This window comes from Anthonomus grandis, chromosome 6 (assembly GCF_022605725.1).
Source record: "Anthonomus grandis grandis chromosome 6, icAntGran1.3, whole genome shotgun sequence".
Lineage (NCBI taxonomy): Eukaryota > Metazoa > Arthropoda > Insecta > Coleoptera > Curculionidae > Anthonomus > Anthonomus grandis.
The window spans coordinates 25363011-25389695 of NC_065551.1; the positions used below are offsets into that span (position 1 = coordinate 25363011).

General features: G+C 31.3%; 1 protein-coding gene across 3 annotated transcripts; it reads left to right on the plus strand.

The window, feature by feature from the left end:
• Positions 1 to 208: 208 nt before the first annotated feature.
• On the plus strand, positions 209 to 23178 carry LOC126737889 (cyclin-dependent kinase-like 2). 3 transcript variants are annotated; one of them, XM_050442974.1, is made up of 13 exons: positions 209 to 327; positions 14766 to 14977; positions 15438 to 15632; positions 15697 to 15827; positions 15890 to 16050; positions 16102 to 16330; positions 16383 to 16540; positions 16591 to 16739; positions 16790 to 16990; positions 22058 to 22234; positions 22292 to 22508; positions 22560 to 22639; positions 22984 to 23178. In XM_050442974.1, exons 2-13 carry the CDS (start codon positions 14810 to 14812, stop codon positions 23083 to 23085), a joined length of 1968 nt encoding a protein of 655 aa, XP_050298931.1. In that variant the 5' UTR covers positions 209 to 327; positions 14766 to 14809; the 3' UTR covers positions 23086 to 23178. The 3 variants fall into 3 exon arrangements, with proteins under 3 accessions (XP_050298931.1, XP_050298929.1, XP_050298932.1); XM_050442972.1 differs by lacking the exon at positions 209 to 327 and adding an exon at positions 9234 to 9253; XM_050442975.1 differs by lacking the exons at positions 209 to 327; positions 22984 to 23178 and adding exons at positions 9234 to 9253; positions 22812 to 22958.
• The last annotated feature ends 3507 nt before the right edge of the window (positions 23179 to 26685 follow it).

Sequence of the window (26685 nt, forward strand, 5' to 3'; positions counted from 1 at the left end):
GACTTGCATTTAGATACCACAGGGCAGTTAATTCTTGGACCTCTGTTGTATACTCTCTATATATTAAATCGAATGTTGGCCAATTTAAAAGCATTTTAATAAAGCATTTGGCATTTCTGGTAGCAATCCTTATTAACTCATAGTTTCTCTAGTCTTTACTACAAGAAGTGTCATTTCTTCTTATAACTAATATATTCATACCGCCATATTGAAACCTTCAAATTAGGCTAACATTTGACAGCAGTTGTCAAAACAAACGTTTTCCTCATAAGTCGCTTAAAAAATTTATCAGTTCATTAATGCTTTTTTCAAGAAACCTCGTTTAAGGTATGTACTACATATTTAATTATTTATAATATTTATTTGTTATAATGTAGATAAATAAAACACAAAAGAAACTAATTCGTAATTATCCACCAAAAGCAAATATTACCAGGGCTTTTCTATGGAGAGGAAAGTTATTGCTGCTTTTGTGGAATATGGCGAATGACCATAATTTGAATATATTACTTTATGATATCAACACACTATTTATCTTAAATGAATTTATATTTATAAAGCTTAAAGGCAAGTATTAAATGCATACACAAACAAAGAACGTACCACAATCTTTTTATTTTAAATTAAAGTAAATGACTTAAGAACTTTAAAATGCAATAAAACATCAATATTATCCAGGGTATTAATTAATTGTGTGCCGATAATAAAGGGTATAAATCCTTGGATTTACATTCTACGCAGAAAAGTTTTTATCAACAATGCCCTAAACTTTTTAGTTTTTGACCTACAGAGTGAAATCTCTTAGATAATTTTATGAAATCTTGATATCGCATTTTTGGAGCTCATTTTTGGCCTCAAAAACTAAAAAAAATGACTTTTTCCGAATTTTTAAAGTGTTGTCATTCAGTTAGTTCTGCTCGAATCATGTTATAATCCGGTATTTTCGTAATATAGGTGGTCTAAAGAAGACGCTGGTATAGTTAGTTAGTTTCGAAAAAAAAAAATTTGGTGAAAAAAATCAATACGGGGAGGTATACCCAAAAAACGAAAAAACCCAAACTTTGGGGGTCGATATCTCGGCTTCTACCGGTCCGATCTGGAAAATGCCAACGGTTCTGTCTTAGTTTCGTTTATCTGAATCCAACGAAACCATCCGCAAGGTCGTAGCTCTGATAGTAGGTGAGATATCGGATTTTTGGAGCCCATTTTTGGCCTCAAAAACGAGGTCGAAAAATGACTTTTTCCGAATTTTCAAAGTACTGTCATTCAGTTAGTTCTGCTCAAATCTCGTTATAACCCGGTATTTTCGTAATTTAGGTGGTCTAAAGAACACGTTGGTATAGTTACACACCTTTTCATCATTAAGGAGCATTTTTTGAATTATATCACCAGCAACGTCCAGTTTTTGCGTAAAAGAATAAAAACCAAAAACTTTTTTTTACAGTTCATTGAGACTGTTTTTGATATTTTCTTCGAATCTACTAGGCACTGACTACGAGCGGATATACTTTTTTGTTACAATAATTAAATTCTCTAAATAATGAAGAATCGTCATTATTTTTTGGGTGTCTTTTCACATAGATAATATATTATTAAATAATTATTATTAAGTAAAGGAGATTGTACACGCACCGATAATTATCTATGGATATCGGCATCATAGTTATCGGAGTATCGATGTTTTCTTGTAAATGGCAATTTGCTTATCGGACATTTCGGCTTTTATATAAGAACTTGTATTAAACGATTCATTATTCATTTTTATCATTATCAAATTGAGTGAATATATGGTTAAAGGAAATATTGGTGTGTATTTTGATGAAAAAAAAATATTTATTTATATTGTCTGTAGTTGCAAAAACGTAAAAATAATATACGAGTAATAATATACGAATAATAAATAAGTAATATATAGACGTTTTTGGGTTTATCAATTAGTACTGCACGGTATGTGGAAGGTACCTTTTATACAATATTTGATAAACTACGAGAAGATAATAAGGAAATGTCTAAGCATTAGCATTAGACTGGACCTAAAAAATCCACTATTTTTTTAAAATATATCGAAAATGTTGTTTCAGGTGACAAAAAAAATATCGTGAAGGTTTGAGACCTTAATATTAAGACGTCTATCATATTAAATTCGATTTTTTGTTTGTGCTTACATTTTTTCATTAAAGCTCTCAAAAAAATTATCTCCGTACAAAAAACCTTTCTTTGAACATTTTCGCTAGACAAACCATTTCCGAATAATCGAGCTTTAATAATTGATATATTTTTTGTAGTTTTATTTTGGAATTTTTATAATTAACGAACAAATAAATATATGAGGAGTGTCTTTTCAAAAGGGGATATTCACATTTTTGGGTTTTGTTATAATAAGTCTTGAATCCGTTTATCTGTGCTAAAATTCATATTTTGACCATCATAAACCGAAACAAAACATGATATATCCTTAGTAAATTACATTGAAAAAATTGTGTTTTTTTCAAAAGGGGATTTACTATTTTGATTTTTCTCAAAAGGTGATATTTACATTTAATTTTTTACATGTTTGGTTTAAATTTTATAAGAGCTGCCAGTATCACTTATTTTCAAAGAAAAAACGTGTGATTGTAGTGTGTAAACAATTTTTTATTATTGCTTTTGGAATTACAAAAAGAAGATTAGAGAACCTGTGAAAAACATTACATAAAGGAAAAACGCCGGCAGAAAACCGAGGTGGAAATAGGTATGGTAATCGCAACGAAAACAAAAAACAAAGCCTTCGTTTATTTTTAAATAAAATGCCTGCACAAGAAAGTCATTATGGCCGACAAAAGTCAAAAAGGATTTACTTGTCATCACAATTAAATGCAAAGAAATTATGAAATTTTATAATAGTTCTGTGACGGATGATTTGAAAGTTAAAAAAACAATGTTTTATAAAATTTTTATAGGAGAATTCAATAGCGGATTTGCATCTCCAGCTAAGGATGCTTGCAATGTCTGCGTGTTATGGCGTAATAAAATAAAAAATGAGAAAGATTAGGCCAAAAAGCAACAGTTAATAACAGAACCGAGGATACATAAACTCCGTGCAAATGCATTTTACGACTATCTGAGAAAAAAGAGGACAACAGTCATTCTGTATGTTTTGACCTACAACAGGTTCAATGTTTGTCTAGGACCCCCATACAAGATGCCTTTTATGCCAGACGGCTCAGTTTATACAATTTTTGTCTTGTACCTTTAGATTCAAAAGATCCTGTTTTTTACTCATGGGATAGGTCACAATCAGCAAGAGGTTCTACCAGGAGGGATCTGCTGTGTATGACTATTTAAAAAAATTAACACTAGAAGCTGATGTATTTCACCTCAGACTGTTTTACAATGGTGGCGGAGGGCAAAACAAGAATTACATTATACAGCTCCTGTTCTACCTTTTGAATGACTCCCCAAGACATCTTAAGGACATAACATTATTTTTTCCAGTACGAGGCCACAGTTTTCTAGCAGCAGACCGGGTTTTCGGTCGACTGGAGAAAGAAATTAGAAAGCATGTTGTAATAACCACCAAAGAGGAATATAATGACATTTTTAAAAAATTTGGCACACTAAGATTATTGGGGCACGATTGGATTGTAAAAGATGTAAAAAGCTTGCAGGAATATTATAAAAATTTTCAGTTTCGTGTTTGTGACCCCACCCAACAACCCTCCGCAATATATTATAAAAAAGTGGATGGTATCCAGAAATTTAAACGAATGATTTTTACTAAAAAAAAAGTTCGAGGTAATTACACCGTTGATTTAAAATGTTATGAGAACTATAGATTATAGAATCCGTTGGAAAAACCTGTAACAATTCTTAAAAAGGGAAAGAGGCACTCTTTGTCATGGGATAATTTGAATTTGGGGTTACGTTCATTAAGCGAGAACAAAAAAAAGGGCATTAAAAACTTGCTGAACAAACAGTTTGGTGATAAGTGGTTTAATTTGGAAGAACTACAGTGGTACAAAAAATTAATAATTGATGATTCAAATAGTGCTTCCGAGGTACAATCAAACCCCGAAATGGAAAATTGTGGTGATTGTCTTACAGATGATATAAGTGAAATAAAAGTTTAACAAATTTTCAACTTCTGATCACTAATATTTTGTTCTTTTAACCTAGAATTTGTGTTTTGTTTATTTTTGATAGCGTCTAAGTTATTTGTAATAAAAAATATTAAAGATCTGCTTCATTTTTTATTATCCTGATAAAATGTAGTTGAAACAAAAACTCATACTTCTTACTAATAATAAACAAAACAAAAGGGGATATTTACAATTTGTTCAAGACAAAAGGGGATTAATTGAAATGGATTTTTCAAAAGAGGATATTTTACATTTTTGGAAATTTCTATAGGCCATTTAATAATTTTTTTTGGCTTAGTTAAAGAAATATGTACTAAATTCAAAAAAAACGCATTAACCACAAATTCAGAGTTTAAGATGTGTTTAATATTGGTGTATTTTAAACATTTAAAAATCGATATGTAAAAATTTCTCTTCTTTTCCTTCACAAAGGATCTAAAAATAAATGTAATTTGATTTGTAACATTATGTAGTTGTCCATTGACTTTATTCAAATCCTTCATTCAACCCGTTCTTTCAAACTCATATGAATGGCAATTTAACACGAAAAAAGGTATTTGTGTGTTTCGTATATAATGTAAATAAAGTTTTTTTATTAACATTGATTTTACCTAAATTTAGCTTTTTTCGGTGAAATGTAATTCTATTACTGTCGTACAGTTAACGAGTAACTAAATCGCAAAAAAGTCATATAGGGATAAAATTAAAAAAAAAGATAACTTCAAGTATTTTATTTGGATGTTTGACTATATTTTAACCAAAGGCTATAATTATTTCATCAATTTTAGATTCTTTACTAAAAAAATAATTTCATAAAGATAATTTATATCCTTAAAAATAGGTCACATAAAGTTCATTGTAAGTTAAACGTCTAATAAAAAAATTCTTTTAAATTAAACAAATACTTCCTTTCTATCTTGCAGATACATTTCTGACTAAGCTAGAGAGCTTTTTGCATATTGTAGCTCATTTGATTACATTTTAAAACAAAAAAAATCGAAACTTCCGATGGGTTTCATGTTCAAAGTGTAGAAGCCACAACACTATTACTCTAAAAATAGCTCGAGAAACTGCGATTTTGAAAACAAGAACTAACAGATTTGTTGGTAAACTTGCCAATCGTAAATGTATTTTTGGCTCTTTATTACCGGAATTAATTTTTTCACTGATATATTATTTTATTCCGTTCTTTGATGAATGACTTGTTAATTAGTTGAAATATTTATATAATGAAAAATATATTACTAATATTATAAAAGAAAAAATTAATTTGAAAAATTAATCAATTTTGAAAGCAGCTAATTCAAGGAATTAAAACAAGGCTTTGAAAAAAATGAGAATAAATAGCGGTATATTAACTCATAATCAAGTGATACCTATATAGAATACAAAACAGATTATATGTGCATAAATTGACATAATGTTTTTTTTTGCTAATTTGTACTTAACTTGAATAGTGTGTCAGATATATAAATAATAATACCAGCATAAGAATAATTATAATTGCTTAGATTAAGTATAAAGGGTTCGCGTATTGAGGTTTTCTAAATATCATATCAATTGTAAATTTTTCATTTTAGAGTTGTAAATGGACTTTTTTTGCCAGCTAGTTCCATCATAAAAACAGCCGAGAAATGTCCTCAACTATTAAAATATTTAGGTTTTTTCCTTTTTTTTATTCTTCGTTAGAATAATGTACTATAACAGTACACAAGTCCTAAATAAAGTGTTCTCTAATGAGGGTTTTTCTCACATAGCTGTAGTTCTTCGTAAACTCTATTAAATAAAAATCGTATGATTTTTTTTATTGGACTAAAATTATGTAATATAAAATAAAATACCATTCACATGTCGTGTTCGCGGTATCTTGTATCCGTTCTGATATCGTCCCTGAGTGGTTCCTACTAATTAATATGGAGGTATCATCCGCGTCTGTAAGAAGAAGCTGTAATGTGCTATTCAAAGTATCTGTGTAGGTTCCATTCACCTTCTTCAGTATGCTCAACGAGTTTATGTCCCTTTTTCAAATTACCACTGCACAAGGTCTACAGCTACTGTCTGTCTGGCTACTAGCTAGGACATCCTTAAGATTCTAATAGAAAAGCTTCGATAATTTCCTTTTGGACTTTCTTAACTCCCTGTTTTAGGTGGTTAGGGCTTCCCAGTACTCTTTACAATATTCAGTTCTTTTGGCTCTATTAAATTCCAACCTTGCTTGGCTGTGTAGTATCTCAAGATTTCTGATCTACCAAGGTACTCTCTTCGTGGAGGATTTTATCTTGACAGGGTAGTTGTCTTGAAATGAGGATATTATCGTATCAGTTAATTTCCAATGTTTTAGAGGATGTAATGGAAAAAGCGTTTCCAGTGATTTTGGACTGCAGATCTTGCGATCTTTAGAGTATGGTCTTTCCATTTCAAGGTATGTTTGTGACTGATCATATCAAGACATTTATACTTATGAGAGTTAGATCAAGAACCTCTTCCCCAATAGCTTTGTAAAATGTTGGATTATTTCCTTTATTTACTTCCCCATACTATATTGTGGGCATTCGCATTACAGCCCATGATCAGGGTCTTTGCATATTTCATTAGTGCATTGCTATTCAAAGGTGATGCTTCGTCTGTGTCCTTCGAGAATTAGGCTGAGGCAATAACGATTTTTCTCTTGTTTCCGTTTGACTCTAATTCGACTAGCACCAGAGCAGTGTCACCATGCATAAACTCTGTAATAGGCAAATAGTTAATATTGGCGTTCATAATAAGCGCTACCCTTGGATTGTCTCCATCCGTGTCATAAATTACCTGAATGTTTTGTATATTGAGGCCCCGTATGTGGGTTTTGATATACAGGGCTCTTGTTGAACCAACGCTACGTTCCATACTTACGTTCTCAGCCTTGAGCCTAAAGACAATTTGACCAAATCCTGCTCGTCTCCAGAGAAGTCGAGTTTGGGAAGTATTCCATTGCAACGCGAGATTGAGGAATCCTGTGTTCCTCTGTGGCAGTCAGCGAGTAATCCTCCCATGCTCTCAAGTTGCTGATGATTACCTTCACTCATTCAGCTGACGCTCTATTCTTACAACGCAGGACTAGGTATCCTGCCTTGTAAGTACTGCCCAGAAAAGCAGGTTTTATGGCCTGATCCCTGCTACCTACAATTTTGCCCAGAGTTGTACTCTAAATGAAGTCCATTTGTTGGGTCGTGAGGGCCGTATCTGGATAGACCCTTGCCAGAACTACAATCTTCGCATGTCTTTGTATGAGGCAGTGGGTCGCCTCTGAGTGGACATCGGTTTGTTTGATACTTGCGATTTTGCAACTCGCGAGGTGAATGGTTTTTCTTGGCATATGCCAAGGCTTAGGCCAAGGCTCCTTACTAAGACCCTTTTTGAGTAGGTATGCTAGCCTTTTGTTGCCTGCTCCACTGAGTCCCTTTGGCGTTACTTCACTGCTTATTTTGCTGGGAGTTATTTCCATCCCAGTTTCAGTTAAGGACTTTCCTGCCTCTTTATGGTTTTAAGAAGTTTGTGTCTCGTCATTTAAATTTTTTTTTGTCTCTGCATATACATATTGTTCTTACAAGTAAACAGTTATAAAAAAACAACAAAAAATATATGTCCAGCCAAACACAACAGAAAACTTAACTTTCGTAACACTGCTTATGTGTTCATAAAAAGATTTTTTTATCTGTATTAAACTTATGAATAATTTATATTTCTCTATACCATGGAAAATAAATTTTCACAATGTTTACATCAGGTTATAAAATCTCCTCATAAAGGGTTATAAAATCTAACTATGGCGAAAATTAAACATTACATTGTTTCCATATTTTTTATTCGCTTAGAAACCTCAAATTATATTTTGACTTATATTCAATTATAAGAAGTAATATTCAATTATTATATTTAATTTAATTTATAATATTTTAATAATATTAACACACTGGATATACTTGTAAGAATCTATAATATTTATTTGGTTTTTAATTTAATTTAATTCATGTATATTTTTAATAAAATTGTATTACGATTATTCACTCTTATATTTGATTTCATTTATCTATTACGAAAAAATTATTTGTTCTATACGTTTTCATAAAATAAAAAGTTATAGCTATGATAATATTTAAAACTCCAATCAAACGTTAAAAATTGCAAAATTTGTTCATAATTTCTAAATTCTTAACAATTATGACACATCTTATTTTTAGCTTACAGTATTCTTCGAGAAATAGAATTTAGTTTTCTCTTTTTTTTTATAAAAAAAACTCTTTATATTAACATAAAAAATAACACTTCTTCAGAAATCCTCCAGTGAACTCAACTTTTATACTTGTAGAATTTATTTCTTTTTTATTTATTATATTTAATTTATGCATAACTTAAATGGATTTTTTTACAGTATTTATATGAAGCATATTTTTAATCATATGACGATTAATATGTTTTATATTTGATTTGGATTGAGATTCTAAGAAGTTTTATTCCAAAAATTAATGAAAATTAACAATGCTATAAGATAAAAAGTTCTTGTGATAATATCATCAATACTTGTTTAGAAAAAAATATACAAAAAAGTGATACAAACTATAAAAGTTATTACCAACATCAAATAAAAAACTTCAGATTAGAAATTCAAATAAAAGAAACTTTGTTGTTGTTGATTCTCCTAATTGTATAAATTTCTTGGCATGTTTAAAAAAATTATTTGTTTTTTTTTTAGTATTCAAAAAAGGCATAACTTAAGTAGATGTGCAGTACATTTTTTAAAATAAAGCATAACATATATTTAATTATATGAAAACCTAATAGAAAATTTTTAGAAGTTCCCCGGTAAACTGAACTTCCTACCTGTGGAAATCACTGGCTTATACGACCGCCCGGTTTGCATGTTGCGAGTTTTCCCCGCGATCAGTTGCTAGTGAACAGCAAACACGTTCCGTGCGTTTCTATTTACATTATAAAATTCGTTTTATAAACAATTATTTTGTAAAATTCGATTTTTCTATAAAAAGATAAAAAAATATAATTTTCATTATTATTCTCATGGTAATTTTTTGTGATATTTTTGGCGCCAAATAAAAGAAAACGATTCAATTGAAAACTTACCAGAAGAAGATACAATTAATGTAAGTTGAAATAATTAGGTGTTTTTTGTTCAATTTTAATTAAGTTATATAGAATAACTTTTGTACAATAGGCCCTTAGAGGTTTCGTTTAATTGGAAACGTCTGTAATGTATAATTAAGGAAGTGCGTGCTAGGGAAAAGTAGACACGCGGTTTTAATCCCGTTAAAAGGGGGTGTATTTTCTACATAAAAAATACAGTTTTTTGTAGTATCAAAATAATATTGATAATTTTCTCAGCCTATTTACACATTTATAAACAAAACAAATAATAATATCGATTAATAGTTACAGAAATTGATATGGAATTGTGCGCTTTAAATCATTTTTTAGTAATTTTAATTATGGAGAATTTATACAGAAAAATTATCTATAACAAAATCTTTTAATTTGAATAAATACTGCAAGGCAAAAGGGAACTTTTATAAACATTTTTAAAAATATAAAATATAATAATATTCATAAAACTAAAAATATGCTTCATTAATATAATATAAAAAATGCACGCTTATTTCATTTAAGTTATGCATAATTGAAAAACCTGCTTGTTAAAATACTCTAAAGGAACATATCATATTCATTTAAGTTATGCATATATTAGGTTTAATAAAATATTTCCAATGATTCTCTAAATATTTACAAACAAAACTTTATATATCTAATTACTACGAGCAATTAGAATTGGGCTAAAAAAGTGATTCCACATTAATCTAATTAAGTTAAATTAGTTTTATCATTTTATTGAAGGAAAATAGCGTTCGTTTTTATAATATAATAAGAAAGTATATGTTACATCTATTTAAGTAATGCATAATTCAAAAACAATTAAAATAAACTGTTACGAACCTATCAAAACATATTATTTTAAAGCAGTATTTAATTTATAAATAGAAATAAATAAAATAATTCAAGTTATTAAGGTTAAAACTAACAAAACAATGCTTAATAAAATATTATGCAAAGCAAATTCATTAAAAGCTTTAATTTTTTCAAAGAGATTTATTCCGATTAAAAAAGAAAAAAGCTAATATTGTGATTAAAAGAAATAATTCCTTTAATTTAATGAAAAAATTTACGTCAGATTTATTTAGCGCTTTATATCAGATTTTAAATTCATTAATTAGATTAAAAATATGATTAAGTAAATAATTTTATTTATTAAATTTAATAGAGTATAAAACATGCTTCGTTAAAATAACGTTACATCAATTAAATTATAAAGTTAACCCAATCGGTTAAATCTTCACCAAACATTGTAACCTACTATAGCAAATTGTTTTGAAGCATTTTCTATTACCAAATATAGTTTAAATTACTTAAGTAATGTAATATTGAAAACCTCCTTTAATAAAATAGTATAAGGAAGTGTACAGAACATTAGCTATGCATAAATCAAGCACAAAAATAAACAGAAACGCTCTGGTATACCTTTAAAAACATATAGAGGCATTATATATTAAAGCTGAAAATTTGTAAATAATTTACTACTAACAAATAAAGTTTGTTATACAAATTAAACAGACAGCTTAATTCATTTACTTAAAAAACTTAATTAAATTTAATAAAGAGCAAACAAGAAACGATGTAGATAGATGTAAAGTGGTCATATATTAAAAATAAATAAATGAACAAAATTATTAATTCATGATGAAGAAATTTTCTGATGTATGAACCAGTATGCTTCTGAATATTTAAAAACGATATTAATTATATTAAAAAAAACTGAAGAAATAATAATTTTTATAATCTTTTAGTTTTAAATAATTTAGTTATTTTATTTACGTTCAACATTTATTGAATGATATTATTATTATTTCTAAACACTATGATATATAATCTAACCCTGACGGAGAAATAAATAATTTGAACTGTCTACAAAAAACGATTTAGATTTCTTTTCATTACTTTCCTAGAATATTGTAATGAAGTGTGCATCATATCCATTTAAGTTATACATAAATTAAAACGTTAAAATTTAATCGAAGAATAAAACATGCCCTATTTCAAATAAAAATGTATACAATGCCTTCAATTTAGTTATATATAAAATATACGTAACCATTCTGCAAATCCTTTACAAACATATGCCGATGTTACATGTCAAACCTGATTGTTTTAAAGTAATTGTCTACGAGCAAATACAGTTTAAATTCATCAATTGAACTAAGCATAGTGATTAATTTAAGAAAATACGACGTTCGACCATAAATAAATGTCGTAAAATCGGTCTCAACCCAATTCGCGTAATTTACCGAGAGACCTTTCGTGCTGCCTGGCATATACAAAATACAAAGAAAAATTGTTCAGGGTATTGATTTGGCTTCGGAAAAGTTCAGATCAGTTTGAGAAATTTAATATAAAATTTGTAGCAGTTATTTATTAAATATTTAGGGGCTCATTTTTGAAAATACTTAATGTGATAAAAAATCAGTGTACATGACCTATTAATTTATTAAGAAACCATAAAGAAATAAAGTTTTTTGTTTTTTATACCATGTGTATCAAATTTTTGAATTCCAAAAAAAGTTAATTCCTTAAAAATACCTTGGAAGGGTGCCTTCTAGTCTGAAATTGTAAAAAATGCAAGAAATTTTCTCTGCGAGTATCTTTTCTCCCTCTCAATAAGAAATAAATAAGAGCATACTTTAAGTCTCTAACAAAGTTATAAGAACTCCTTTCAATAATTTTAAAATAATTAGCATTTTTATAAAAATAAGCCTATAGAAAATATTTAAATTGTATTTTTATTGATTTTGGTTTATTGGCTTGCTTATAAAAACTGAGTTTAAAGACCAAAAGACATGCCATGCCGTTGCAGAAAATAAATCAAATTATACACTAACTTTTTACTTTTTTAGTGGTAGGAGAACCACTGCTTGTTTGCTTATTTGTAGGTATAATGATACAATTATTTTAATTTTTTTTTGATCTGCCTTAATAACACTCTTTAAAAATATGTGCATTGAATGCATTTGAAGTAATTTTTAATTTTATTGTATTCATGACTGTCATTTGTATGATATATAATTTTTATGGATTTAAAATAATTTATTATATTTTCAATAGTTTTCAAAACATTACTTGAGCTTCTAGACACTTGTCGAATTAAAAATATTGCTTGAAATGAAACAAAATTTTTAGTACATTCCAAGTATCTGAACACATTTTTTATGGTTTTGAAAATTTGAAATAAATGTTCATTTTACCCCAAATATTAGTCGTCATTTCTTTTATTTATAAAATGTGCAATTATATCTGCAAATTGGAATTAAAAATAAAATTTCATGTCTGTCAGCAACATTAATTTTAAACTGTAATGTTTTTCAAGCATGTTAAAGCTATTTTTCATTTTATTCAAAACCTTTGACAATATTTTTGTCATTCAATGCCATTAAGGACAGGAGCAGAAGCATAATCTCTCTGTGTAATTTTTGCTTCCTTTAGTGTTCTACTTGCCTTGCCCTGAAGAACCCAATAAGCAGTATTTTACATTATTATATATTAATAGTTCTATATATTTTATCCTAATTATTTTAAATACTACTAATAGCAGCATGCACTACTCCTGCATAATTCAGTAGCCTGTCGAGTTCAAAAAAAGAAGTTATGCTACTCATAATTTAACTTCAATCGCGTGATTTCCTTTTAGAAGTTATAAACTACCCAGCGGGCAGTTTTGTAAGGCCCTATTGGCCACCAGCCACTGCTTTGTATGTATCGGGTAAAATTATCATGTGTTGCGAGGTTGTCGACCTATGGGGGACAATAATACCCATAAATTTTCTTAAGGAAGTTATTTTTTTTTAAACTGGACATTAAATTGAGTTTTGATTTTATTTTGCATTAAATAGGAAATGCTTCCACGTGACATGTGACCTTTAAATTACGTCCGCCCTTGGCTGAGATCAATATTAAGACCATTTGGAACTAAAGCGGTTTTTATATTTATAGTTATTTGCGTGATTTGGCAGCAAAACTGAATATAACCACAAATGTTATAGTTTTACTGAAAGATAGATGTCATGATAGTGGAACAAAAATAATATTTTAAAGTGGGTTTTTGAATAAGACGCACATCATATAATAATAGGCATTTAATCTTAAAACATGTAATTATGTTAATTCAGTATTTGAATAGCCCAGGATTCATGTATCCCTTGCCCTACAAGGTGTCATTTTAAAAATATATCTAAAAAGAGCAAATTAGGAAAAGGAATTTTTCCTATAAAGGTGCATCTGATATCCAATAAGTTTATGCAGAGCAAACGAAAAAATACAATTACGTATCGAACGAGTCATTAACTATTCTCTAGCGTACCCTAAGTATATAATATAAGCCTCATAGATCACGCACGTGGTGGTATTAAATTCATTGTCAAGGGAAATTCATCGAGGTCAACTTTCGTAATTAATGTTTCCGAGTTTTGGAATTTACTAAATGTGATTATCCATTATAATATAAAAGTGTAACTATAGGTAGAGATTACCAAGAATTACAATAGAACACAAATATTTTTTTTTTGGCTCTATTATTTCTTAAGCTGTTTACTAGAATTATAAAAGCATAACTAATAAATTGTCTATGATTTCTCCACCTTCACGTTCTATTCTATTATTTTCTTTATCTAAGATATTTTCAAAAGATCATTTACTTCAATAGCATGTCTCGAAAATACTCTCCAAAATATTGGTCATAATTATAGCTCAATCGATTCAATTTCTTCATTCAAGCTAAAATTTTACGTCTGTTACATATTTAAGTTATATTATGAGGAGCTTCACTATAAGTAACTTATAGCTCAATATCTTGGAAAGCGTTTTCTAGGCTATTAATGGCTTTAGTTGTTCAATTTCATATCTATGCCCAAGCTTTGGTTAAGCTAAAAGGCTTAACTCTAAGCATACTTCGCAGATTTATTTTCGATCATTTTTGGAAGTATTTCTTTGCTTCAAAAGATTCAACTTCAATTCTTTGGAAAATGTTTTCAAAACTATCAATTGTCACAGTTATTTTTGTATCCGCGTTTACTCGTAGATGATCTAAGTCGCTCAACTATCATGGGATTCAATCTTTATCTGTAAGTCAAAGAATGCAATTGTAAAACCAGGAGACGCCTTGGGATTTTACAACAGCCCGAAGCTTAATCCTTTTGAAGGTCAGATTGGCAATGGTTTATATAAATAATGTGGATATCAGTGTTGTGTGTCCTTAGATAATTTTTTTCTACAAGTTTATCTTGGTCCTTGACCAAGAAGATATCCAGGTATTTCCTACTTCTTCACCCAGTCTAAGTTGTAGAGTTTCTGAGTATCTTCAAAATATAATCTACTGGTCTTGAAATGAACAAATCTACTTGACGTCATAGAGCCAGGTTAATACCCCAACCCATATCTAATGCAAGTTGAAGAGAGCAGCAAAACTACTACTAATCTTGTCTTTGTTTTATTTTCTTCATTTGCTCAAGCTCTCCCTTAATATGATCAACTTTAAATCTGTTTACTTTTCTTTTTCAGATGGCATCTAATCATGACAGTTTTACACAGCCCTAGTCCCTAACATGGAAAAATATGATCAGATATCGGTGGTGGGGGAGGGATCTTACGGATTGGTAATGAAATGCAGACATAAGGAGACTGATCAGATCGTCGCCGTAAAGAAATTTTTGGAAACTGAAGAGGATCCCACTATACGGAAATTAGCACTTAGAGAGATACGCATGTTGAAAGTAAGTTTTGAAAGGAAAACGAAGCTCACTCACTTTCTCTAGTTAAGACACAGATTTACAGAATATTGATAATATTATTATTATTATTATTTAGATAAGAGAATAAATTGGGATGTAGCAGTATTAAAAATGCGGTTGGCAAATTTCTTTTTCTTTTTCTTTTTCCTTTTCTTTATCGTAGTCTGATCATTCTGAAATATTTTTACGAGTAGACAAGGCTTGGTCAAGAAACGAGAATGAAATCAAATTCAAACAATCAATTCCACTTGATCCTTATCACCACCTGATCTACCAAAGGTGAAGGTTTTTAATATTCTTGGAAAAGTGATTCTCGAGTGTTGAAGTGACGAGTTGATCTGCTGATAGTGTCTTGTATAATAGTATCTTCATGCCTAAATTTGAACAATAATTCCAATTGAAAATTCCGATTTAAAATTTAATAAAAACATGGAATTTTTAGAGACTGAAGCACGAAAACCTGGTGACAATGATCGAAGTTTTTCGGCACAGAAAACGATTTTATATTGTATTCGAATTCCTTGAGGGCACCGTTCTGGATGAACTGGAAAAAATGCCCGCTGGATTAGGAGATGAACGCACTAGAGAGAGAATTTATCAAGTCTGTAGGGCCATTAGCTATTGCCATAGTAATCATGTAAGACTCCACTAGGATGCTTATTAGAAGAAATATATGTTTTTCAATGAATATCTTTTTTCAGATTATCCATAGAGATGTAAAACCTGAAAACGTGCTTGTTTCATCTTTAGGGGTTGTAAAACTGTGCGATTTTGGATTTGCCAGGATCATCAGTCTTAATGGGGAAGCTTGTACCGAATATGTGGCGACGAGGTAAAAAAAAACAATATTTTTTTACTAAATAGGAATTATTAATAATAGGTTATTCTCTTCAGATGGTATAGAGCTCCAGAGTTACTAGTGGGCGAACCCATTTACGGAGCCCCAGTGGATATTTGGGCGATCGGTTGCCTGTTTGCCGAAATGATGACGGGAGATCCACTCTTTCCTGGAGAAAGTGATATTGATCAACTTTATTTGATCGTCAGGATGTTAGGCAAGTATTTTTTAATATATTTCGAATTTTAACTAACAGATGGTTTATTAGGTAAACCATGTTCAAGGCATCAAAATTTTATGGCAAGAAACACGCAGTTGAGACCAATAATAAAAACGCCATCACAAGAATCGTTGGGTTTCTATAAAGTCTTCCAAACCTGGCCCTTGGTGGCAATAGATTTTCTCAATAGCTGTACAAAAATGGATCCTAACGATAGACTTACTGCTGAGGAGCTGCTGAAACATACTTACTTTACCCATGATAAGTTTCCTCAAAGGTAAGATGGAACCGCATAAATATTCCTTGACTTACTACAAGTTCATTTATAGATTCTTACCAGCATTAAGAGAGAAAGTGAATATGGAATTCAATTCACCATTGCTAAGGAAGCTAAGGTCGGAAATTATTGTATCTACTGACAAAAGGGAGGAAATTAAACCCAGAAAGTTTTCTACTGATACCAAATGGCGGTTCAGCCTAACAGAGGGTAACAGATTTTCAATTGCCCTTAACAATTTTTTTTACATAATTTTTTAGGCACAATGAAAAGAAAATACACCTCTGATACAATCGAACAGATTGCCAATGAAAATAATAAAAACCTTATTACGCTAACAAGAAGCAGCCAGCGATTGAACGTCCTCAATAACAATAATAACAATGGCAGCCATAAAGGAAGCCAACAAGTATGTAACGAAATTATTTAAAAAATAATAATTACAAGATTTCTTTTCAGGTTTTTTCACGAGCTTCGCCCCAGCAAAAAGTTTCGGCACAATCTAAACATCAACAATTCAACACCAAACTATCAACAACCAATGAAATTCAAGTACTTGAAAAATCCTTAGAGCATTTGGTGAAAATTAATAAGTATGATGAAAATCGGCCGTTATCAGATCACCAAAAGCAGAACAGTAAAAGAGGGAATAACACACAGGTGAGAAATGCCACATGACTAGAAAAGAAAGATCCTACCACCTGAGACGGAGAAATGCAATTTAAAGCAAAAAAATGGATCTGTAGTAGCATATTCGTGTATCATGATGTAATTAAGAAGGAGTTGAATAATTATAATAATTTAGAGAGTATTGCATGGCGATGATGCGAAAAAATTGGGTAGTATATAATGTTATTACAAAGATGCTTCATCATCTCCTTACCAATCTTACAATTTATGGAGTTTATTGGATGAGTTTGGTTTGTAATATACTCAATCCATAAACAAGATGGTGGATGACAAAAATCTAAAGAAACTAAAGGCCTTATTTGCTATTTAACATTTCCATATGTTTACGACATTGGAAACATGAGTTTCTAAGACTTCTCGTTGGAATATTTCTTTATATTAGTACTCACTATAATTAACATTGCCAGAAATATAAGAAAATATTTCTGAAACATCCTTTAGAAGTGACCCTAAGAAAACATCAAATTTAATATTAATCAATCTGTATAAGGAAATCATTACATAAAGACATTAACTTTGCTTTATACTTTACCTAATCTGTAAGTACGATGGTGAACAGCACACATCTAAAGCTCCATTTTCTATGAAGATTTTGGAATATAATTAGATTAAAAACGCAACTAGATAGTCTTTTAATCTCAGCATCACAAGGGAATTAGGTTTAAAGACAGTTAAGCTACTTAACACAGTTTCTCAGCAAACACACAATTCTTGTATTTTAAAGTAAAAATCAAATACACATTTGATTCCAGTAATGACTCTATAGAGTTCTCTTTAGTACTCCCAAATTTGTTAAAGAAATAATACTGAATTGTTCCATTTAGGTCTGAAGTATACTGGGATGTAGGTGTTGTTTCTTGCACCTCATAATAATTACGATATAATAATTAATTATGATAGTGCTGAATCAGTCGATGAAAAAAGTGATAATTCCATGAATATTGATCGAATTGATTTGCTCCAGCTTTATCATGTTTCATTGTACAGTTACCTAACCGAAGTAATGAATATTTTTAAGATGGTGGTGTACATCTTGTAACTTGAGTTTTTCCCTTCTCTCAACTTTTTTAGTTAAACCTCACCAAATACTAAAATAATATGAAATATATAATGTGACATATACTCACTTTAATGTTATATGAAATCATTTGTTGTGAGCATGTTGAAAGAAAGTTGTAATGTAGTATATTCTTAGACCTCTAAAATCAATTTCTTTTCAAAATATTTCTTCTTCTTTTTAAAATAGGAAGAATTACACAGTAACAAAACGATCCATAATCTCTTTGGGGGTATCCAGTGTAACACCATTATATTACATAGATGTAGGAATGCTATATTATGTTTACGTAAAGAATTAACATACCACCAGAAGTGCCAGAAGTGCCTTCCATTTTCAAGATTTATATGTTCCATATTTATCACATATGTCAATCAAAGGCTCCAAAAGTCCTATAGTCTTGTACCTCTTGTAGAGTTTATTTTTTTGCCTAACCAGTTTTTTTAGACCAGATAAGAACCACTTTGATATTTGAATTGGTAGTATAATTAAGCTTCTTGGATACAAACTCATCCATAAAAAAGGCGTAAAGCCTTTAAACCAGAGTGTCAAGACCACACCATCGGATAGTATAAAGTCAAAGCTGCTCAGATCTGTTTATTGCATTAAAATCCGCCTTCTCATGTTGATACAAGAAAGTGCTTGTTCGGCTTGTTAAACTTGCAGCATTATCGAAGCTAAAAATCAACTGAAATGGTGAGAATCAACATTAACAAAGATCAGATCAGTGCATCTCATTACGTTCATAGAGCTTCCCATATTAAAAAAACAGATCTAGTAGCTTTCCATATAAATTTTTGTTACTGTTTACTTGTTTCAGCTTAGATGCAAACATACCTCCTAACAAATTTTCCGCTGGAAGTAAAAACTCTGCTTTAACATGAGACTTCCATAGCGTTTTTATCCGATCAATAGCTTGATAATATTCAAATGATAAAGCAGGAAAGATGTAAATAGTCCCCACTATGATGGTCTTACCACCAAACTGATGAGAAATCCCTCTGGTCACCATAAGTCTCATAATTTCTATGGCATCTAAAAACAAGATTCTTATCTTCAAAAAATCTTCGAACCACTAGTTCTTCGTTAAAATGATAATGTCGCAGTTACAGGAATGAACAGACAGGTTAATTCCATTAGTTTTAGTTCGCATACCTCTAATATGTTGATAATATATTGAAAGCTTAGAAGGGTAATTGGGAAGGCTATTGACTTATTGCGTTGGTTCGGTGAAAATTCTGAGATATCGAAGAAAGAGATTGACATTTGGCAAGGAAAATGCAGTTATTGGCCAAATGTTCCACACTGTAATCCTTTGCATAGCGGAAACAAGATAAAAGTGGAGAGAGTTGTGCACTATTTAATTTACCAATGTATTTGGTTAACTCTAAGTTCTGAGCTGTTTTGGTCAGGTCCAGGTAGGGTTCAATGACAATTACGTTGATGGATGACATCGTATTCAAAAAGACTTCATCTTTACCGGTGAAAATCAGACTCGCCTGCATCCTAAAATTTTATATCAGATATATTATGCCAGCTGCATCCTAATTTTTATCAAAATTACGACAGTACTCATGCCCCTTCTCGCAAAGATCTACTAAAGATGTGGCACTAACTTTTTGATAATTAATATCGAAATTGCCATGAATAAACCTTTAAAAAAGTAAGGTAATCACGCACTTCGTTTTCAACAATTAAGATACGTCTCCTGCCTGAATACTGTAAGCAAACAACCGATGTTGTCGATTCTATGCTTAGGGATATATTTTGTGTTTGCTTTGGCTTTTGACAACTCATCTCTTTACCAGACCTACTTTGCTACAGTTTTCAGTCAGTAAGAGATCGTTGAAGTTTGTCCATTTTCTGTTTTTATGATTCCTCCTTCTTAAAAGCTTCGTTGTTTTTCTTGCTTTTCGTGTTTCATATTTAATTTTTCAACAGCAGCTTTATGAAAATCTATGCATTTAGTCTGTGAATGAATTGTTGTTGTAAACTTTTCTACTGCAAAAGAGACTTCTTCAAAGACTTGACTATGTCGACGTTGCCTGTTCATGTAAGATTCCCTATTTTCCAGTCCTTTTTCAAGATTAGTAATTTGGTTTCTTAAAAGTCCTTCCTTTTCGTTCTTTCTCGGCTTCAAGTATTCGATTGCGACAAGACTTGGAACAATAAATTCTATGTCTTCCCAATTTGGTTGTTGGATGTTTTAATTGATTAATATTATGAGAATTCACGTTACTACTTATTACAATACTCTCTCGATATTTCCAGTCTAGTCCTAAGTCGCGTAGTGTATGATAAGAGAGAGACTGAGACGAAAGACCTGATGCTCCTATGTGAAACGTACTAGTTAGAGAAAATATGCGGTTTTCAGCAGTTGAAACAGTCTAGATTTTTTCTGTTACAAATTGAAACTTCTTGTCATTCAGCCCTTAGCAGACCAACATCAGCAAGATCAAATTAAATAAGGTTTTTCACGACGAACTACCTTACATACATAAGTAAAGTGGTGTTAAATTGATATTAATTCCCAACTGAAAATAAGCAGTGGCGAAGCATACGAGTAGACACTGTCTACCCAAAATTATCCAGTTATTTGTCATTAATTTATTACGTAATTATTTCATGTAATTGTTGAATTACAATTCATGAATTGTTGAATTAACACAGAACGTAGTCGCTCCTTACTATTATTATATAGTATCTGAATGGCTATAATATCTATCTATTTATAATATCTAACGACGCACCAATTAAAATAAAAATGCAGGGCTGACACCCAATTATTGTATACGAGCCCCAGAAAGACACATTGATATTTGTCTTCCGAAATTTAGAGCAATTAATCGAACCATATACGCATCAAGCAGGTGGCAGAGGTCCGGCCGCATCAGCATTCAGCCTATTACGTATGCAAAATTTACTCGCGGGAAAGACATTCGAGCTTTTCTCTATCGAAGTCGACCAGCTATTTTATTATGCTGTTGAGGGTTATTGTTTATGGACACGCTTGATCTGGTCGGCCGCAATACATCTTACAGGTTTTTTTAGTGGTTATTTATGAACGACTTTTCGATATTGGAAATTGTATTTTAGTTGTGTTTTTATTTGTCTTTAATTAATTTTAAAATAATGGATATTATGGATTTATAAATTGTAGTTATACCTATGTTGTGTTTTTTTGTCAGTAGTATTTATTTTTTTCTTTTTTATATCACTACATAATTTTTCTCTTTGAGTTAATATTTCTTGCGCTTTCATTCTCTATTTCATTAAAATGAATAATATTGAATACAAATTTTTTTCTAATTAACGATTTTTATTGTTTGTCTACCCAAAAAAAAAGTTCACGCTTCGCCACTGAAAATAAGATCAAAAACACACCCAATTATCTGTAGAGTTTGCTATTTTATTTTATGTTATTTTACAGTTCTATTAACCGCTCAAACACCTGGTTTCCAATTAAACACAAAGCACTTACAGTAAACAGCATTTAATAGTAAAAAGCATGTAAAAGAATGAATTTAAAGACAAAAAATAATTGTTTGAAAAAAGCGAAACCGGTGTTCTACATTTTACCTTACTTAATAACCTAATATTTTTCATATAAAACAAACCATGACTTACGACAACATAACTCAAGCTACTCAGTTTTCTTTAGTTCTTGATTCTAACATTATCTTCTTTTTTGATTACTATTATCTTCGTTTTTAAAGTATTTGATAAATTTGTAAGCAACGAAGACAAAAGAGAGAGAAGAAAAGTGAACATATGTTAAAAAAGAAGAAATATAACTGGCCTAAAAAAAATAAATGAAATAAAATAGACCTGCGATAGACACCTTCTTTATTTTAAACTTATTTTTTTTTATATATCCGGAACTGAGCTGGCTTTTAAAAATCTTTATGGAGTATTTATTTGAGCACAATTTTGTGGTTCTTATATTAGGATTCTCTATCATGGCACTTAAATTATTTTAGACTACACCCTTAGCAGCAGAATCTCCAACTTTCCATTTTGGGATTGGTGACCACGGAAAATCCCCAAATATTCACCATATTTTACACCCAAGCATTAACAATATCAGTTTCGTGAAAGAGGCCCCTAAAAAATCTCCCAATACTATGCCAAACCTACATAATAATAAAACAAACCAAGTAAGTTAATTTCTGTTTTTATCTAGTTGTCCTTATTTGCTTTCTCTATCTCATAAGGCTTCCCAGCTGGGTAACCCAAGAACACACTTTCTAAAAAAACTAGACAGGAACGTAGTGGTGGAGAATATTTTTGGTCAAGGAGACCATTGCAACAATGTCACTGCAAACGCACCCCACTGGCTTAACAGTTTCGGTACTACCAATCCCGCAAACCATACGAAAAAGGGTTCGAAGAGTAAAAATGATGATTTCCATTTACCAAACTTACCTGGAGGTAAGCGTGAAGATCTAACAATTGTAGTTTTTTACCAATAGGTTTTTTTAGCTGCAATTTCACCAAGCAAAACTAAAAAGAAGAACAGTATTCCTGAGCTGGAACTTCCAGAGTCCACTGAAGTTTCACCGGTAAGTTTCCTCAAAAAATATTTCCACCTGAAATATAATAACCCAGATTAACGTAGAAAGCAACAAAGTTCAATAATGGAATAAGTGCTTCTTGTATCTCGTTGCTAATAAAGTTTGCACTTTTATACTAAGACTTACCAGAGTTTCACTCATTCTTTTTTGTCATTTTCAGAGAATGGCTTCAGCTACACCGCATACTTCGCCTTCCATAAAAAATATTATCACATAAATCTAATTTAGACAATTGTAAATACTACAGTAGTACAATTAACATAACAAATCGACCTTTATAGTAAAATATTTTAAGTTTTTTAATTAATATTTGAAATTGTTTATGTTTATAGGCCTATAGATACAGGAAAGCGAAACGAAAGCGAAACGTTCTGGACATAAGTTTGCCTATGCCTGTAAAAGGACGATCCAGGTTTAGTTATCTTAACCAATAATAATACATTTACCGCATTTATACAGGTTTTTAAGTTGTTCTTTAGATGAATGTAATAATGTTGTTTAATAGACATTTTGATAACATTTAATAAGTTATTTATTTGTAAGAGGATGTAAATAAAACAATTTTTATTACTTATAATTTTAGTTTTATTTTGAAGCTGGACACAAACATTATATAACCCTTGAATAATCATATATAAAGGGCTTAATAATTTTTATTATCTTTTTCATTTTCGTTATATGTATCAAAACCTTATTCTTCTTCATTAATAATATCTTTTTTTCTTAATAATTCTATTTTAAATCTTTAATAACCGATTATTAGAATTCAAAAAAATATCAAACATATCTTGGTTAAGCCAAATAAATTTCACATTGTTGCAGCAGATTGTAATGTGAATTTTTAGCTAAATTATTTTAATTCGAAGGATTTGGAAAAACTTTTTTTTAGCTGTGGCTCCCCATATAATAGGGGTAAAGGCCTCCATCCAAGTCTCAATTCGATAAATTTCCTCAGAAATTTTAATCAAAATAAAGTTTTTATATTGATTTGAGTAAAAAATACAAAATGCAACATCAACAGTGGTTCTAATTAATATACGCTACATATTGGGATATAAATCCAAAATAAATGAATATAGGTATTATAATATAATTGACTAAGTTGCGGCATACAGCAGATAAACAGTTAACAAAGTTTTTTTATCTGCTGTTAGTTAACACAGGAATTTGGCAAGTAATCTTGTATGGGAATTTTATCTTGATCAAAAGGTAGTAATGCGCAGTAGACAACGCCGCCAATACCTAACGCCGCTATTCCGGAATGACACAAGGAGGCACACCGCACGACATCTTTGGAGACTCATGGAAAGTTAGCGAATCTTCCAGACAATGGTCTGCCGAGTATATCAGCTGAATCGCCCGCTGCTGGGAAGCCATTTGACAGTTCAGCGCAGTGCACTTCGGAATATTGGCGCGATATTTAAAACGGACATAAGACGTAGTAAATAAATAAGGTGAAAATAAATATTTCTAGTAGTCAAGTAAGTGTGTAGATAAGTCAGTTAACTATTTTTGTGCATCTATTGTTTTAATTCACATGTAACGAACGGTAAAAACGCTACATTAGTCTTAGGTATCGGGTGTGAATTGGACGTCAGTTAACTATATATTGTTAAAAAATAGTAAAACAAAAATCAATTAGACTAAAAGATAATTCTGCCAGGTTAAAAGAAAATATTTTAGAAAACAAGAAGGAATTAAGAGAAGAAATTCTATTATTAATGAAGGACACAATCCAGGAAGTCAAAATAAAATCGCTACAAAAATTGGACGGTTATACCTTTGAGCCCTGTAGCCATTTAGCACTTAGCAGTGGAGCATAAGAACGAAGCTGTGGTAATACGGAATCTCTTGGTCGCGTCAAACCGTTTCAATTTCATGGTTCTTACTAGATCTCGGAATATTTATCGGCGTTAAATGGTTGGTCATCCAGGAAGGAGGCAACTGCCCTTACGTTGGACTTAAGAAGAGATGCTGCTGCCATCCTGCAAAGAATGAAGAACAAGAAGTATACGACCACCAAGTGAAGCATTTGGAGATGCGTTATGGCCAGTCATGCCTGGAACATTTCTACCACACGTAGCTGAAAAATCGGTGCCAAAAATCAGGGGAGTCCTTGCAAGAATGTGAAGCTGACAATGCACGTTTGGCAGTTTAAACATTCCTGGATAGACTCTACGATGGTGAAAATCTACCACTAACACATCCACCTAAGCTAGTAGATGTACTAACATAAGCCCTGGAATTCAAAGCTGCTAAGAACAGGAACAAGGATCAGGCTCGTGTTCGGTAAGTGATTCCAGAAATGGAGGACTTTGAGGAATCTGTCAAGAGCCTGAGTAGGGAGCCGATTAGAAAACGTAGCCGCCAGGAAGTAAGAGTATTGGAAATGTGACAAAGTAGCTCACAAAAAAACCCTCTAGAAGGCGCTAGTTGCACTTCGATCAAACTAGTGAAGGTCGAAGATCGTCCACGTGTCTTCAGCAAGCCATAGCAAGAAGATCTGGCTACTTCAAGCCGCGGGCATAAAGATTCTAAGCTGTTAAGGCGACTAATGCTAAACTCACCATAGTCGCTGTTACTTGGCGAAATGGGGATCTTATAAAAGTTCAAGAGGAAGATCCTGATATCGAGACAGTCCGCACCTGGGTAAGGGGGAAAAAAAGCTGGCTTGGGCAGAAGTTGTTGAGTATTCTTCCAATATCAAGTTATGTTGGGCACAATAGAACTCTTTAATTTTGGACGATGGGCTCTTGAGGTAGAAACGGTTAACCATAACGACAAAGACGAAAGAAGACAAATCGTTTTGCCAAAATATCAGATTTCGGAATTGCTAGAATTGATTACATTGCCATTACATCATTGGCAGTGCATGTGCTCTAGCAATACAGCTTCGGGATAATAAAATGGACACAAGCAGGTATTAGAAAACTAGATCGTCAAACTAGGAAGCTGCTCACTATGCAAGGCGCGGTACACCCTAAATCCGACATTGACCGCTTTTACATCTCCAGAAAAAAAGAGTGAGAGATCTACGCCATCACCCTGGAGAGTCTGAAAACTTACCTAGAATTTAAACAAGGAGAAAAGTACTTAATGTTAAAAATGTAAAAGAACGTATTAAGTAAAAAACAAAGGAAGAAAGAAAACAAAAATGGACAGAGAAACCTTTACATGGGCAGATAGTAAAAGAGATAATGAAAGATACAATTAATGAGAAACTGTCATGGAGCTGGCTGCGATACGCTAATCTCAAAAAAATCTCAATCTCTGGAAAGAGAATCCTTTATAACAGCTTGCCAGAAACAAGCTGTAGCTATCAACTATATGAAAGTAAAGATCCTAAAGACCAACAAAGACCAAAACTGCAGAATTTGCCAGACGCACCAGGAAGCCATATATCATGTAGTCTCAGGCTACCCAATCTTGGCAAAAAAAGCATCTTGATTGGCATAACCAAGATGTTAGCATTGCCAAATATCTGCAAAGAATACAATATCAAAGCTCAAGACAAGCGGTACCAGCACAACCTGGACCCTGTAATCTACACTCTAGAAGTAATCATCATTTGGGATTAACAAGTTCATACAGATAGATGCATTAAAGTAAACAAAACAGACATAATAATCAAAGATAAGAAGCGGAGAACGTGCCAATTCATAGACGTAGTAATCCCATCTAATTAAAACATCACTTAAAAGGAAGCAGCGAAGTTATGTTTATACCAAATTAATATGCCCTATAAGAAACCTCAAATATAAAGATTTACAGATAGAAACCCAAAATCTATCCAATTTGAAGAAGACAATTATACCTGTCGTAATAGAATGAAACGGGTTAATATCAAAAAGGTCATCAAAAGCCATTGACCGAATTTCTGGAAAACATAACCTGTTGGTATCTTAGAGCATTGCAAGAACTTTCAATGTTCTAATGTTGTTCTATTGTTGTTCTAATTTTTGGAGCTTAAGCAATGGCAGTGTAACGATATTTGCAACGCCGCCAGTACCACCTGTTCTTCATCACCCCAGAAT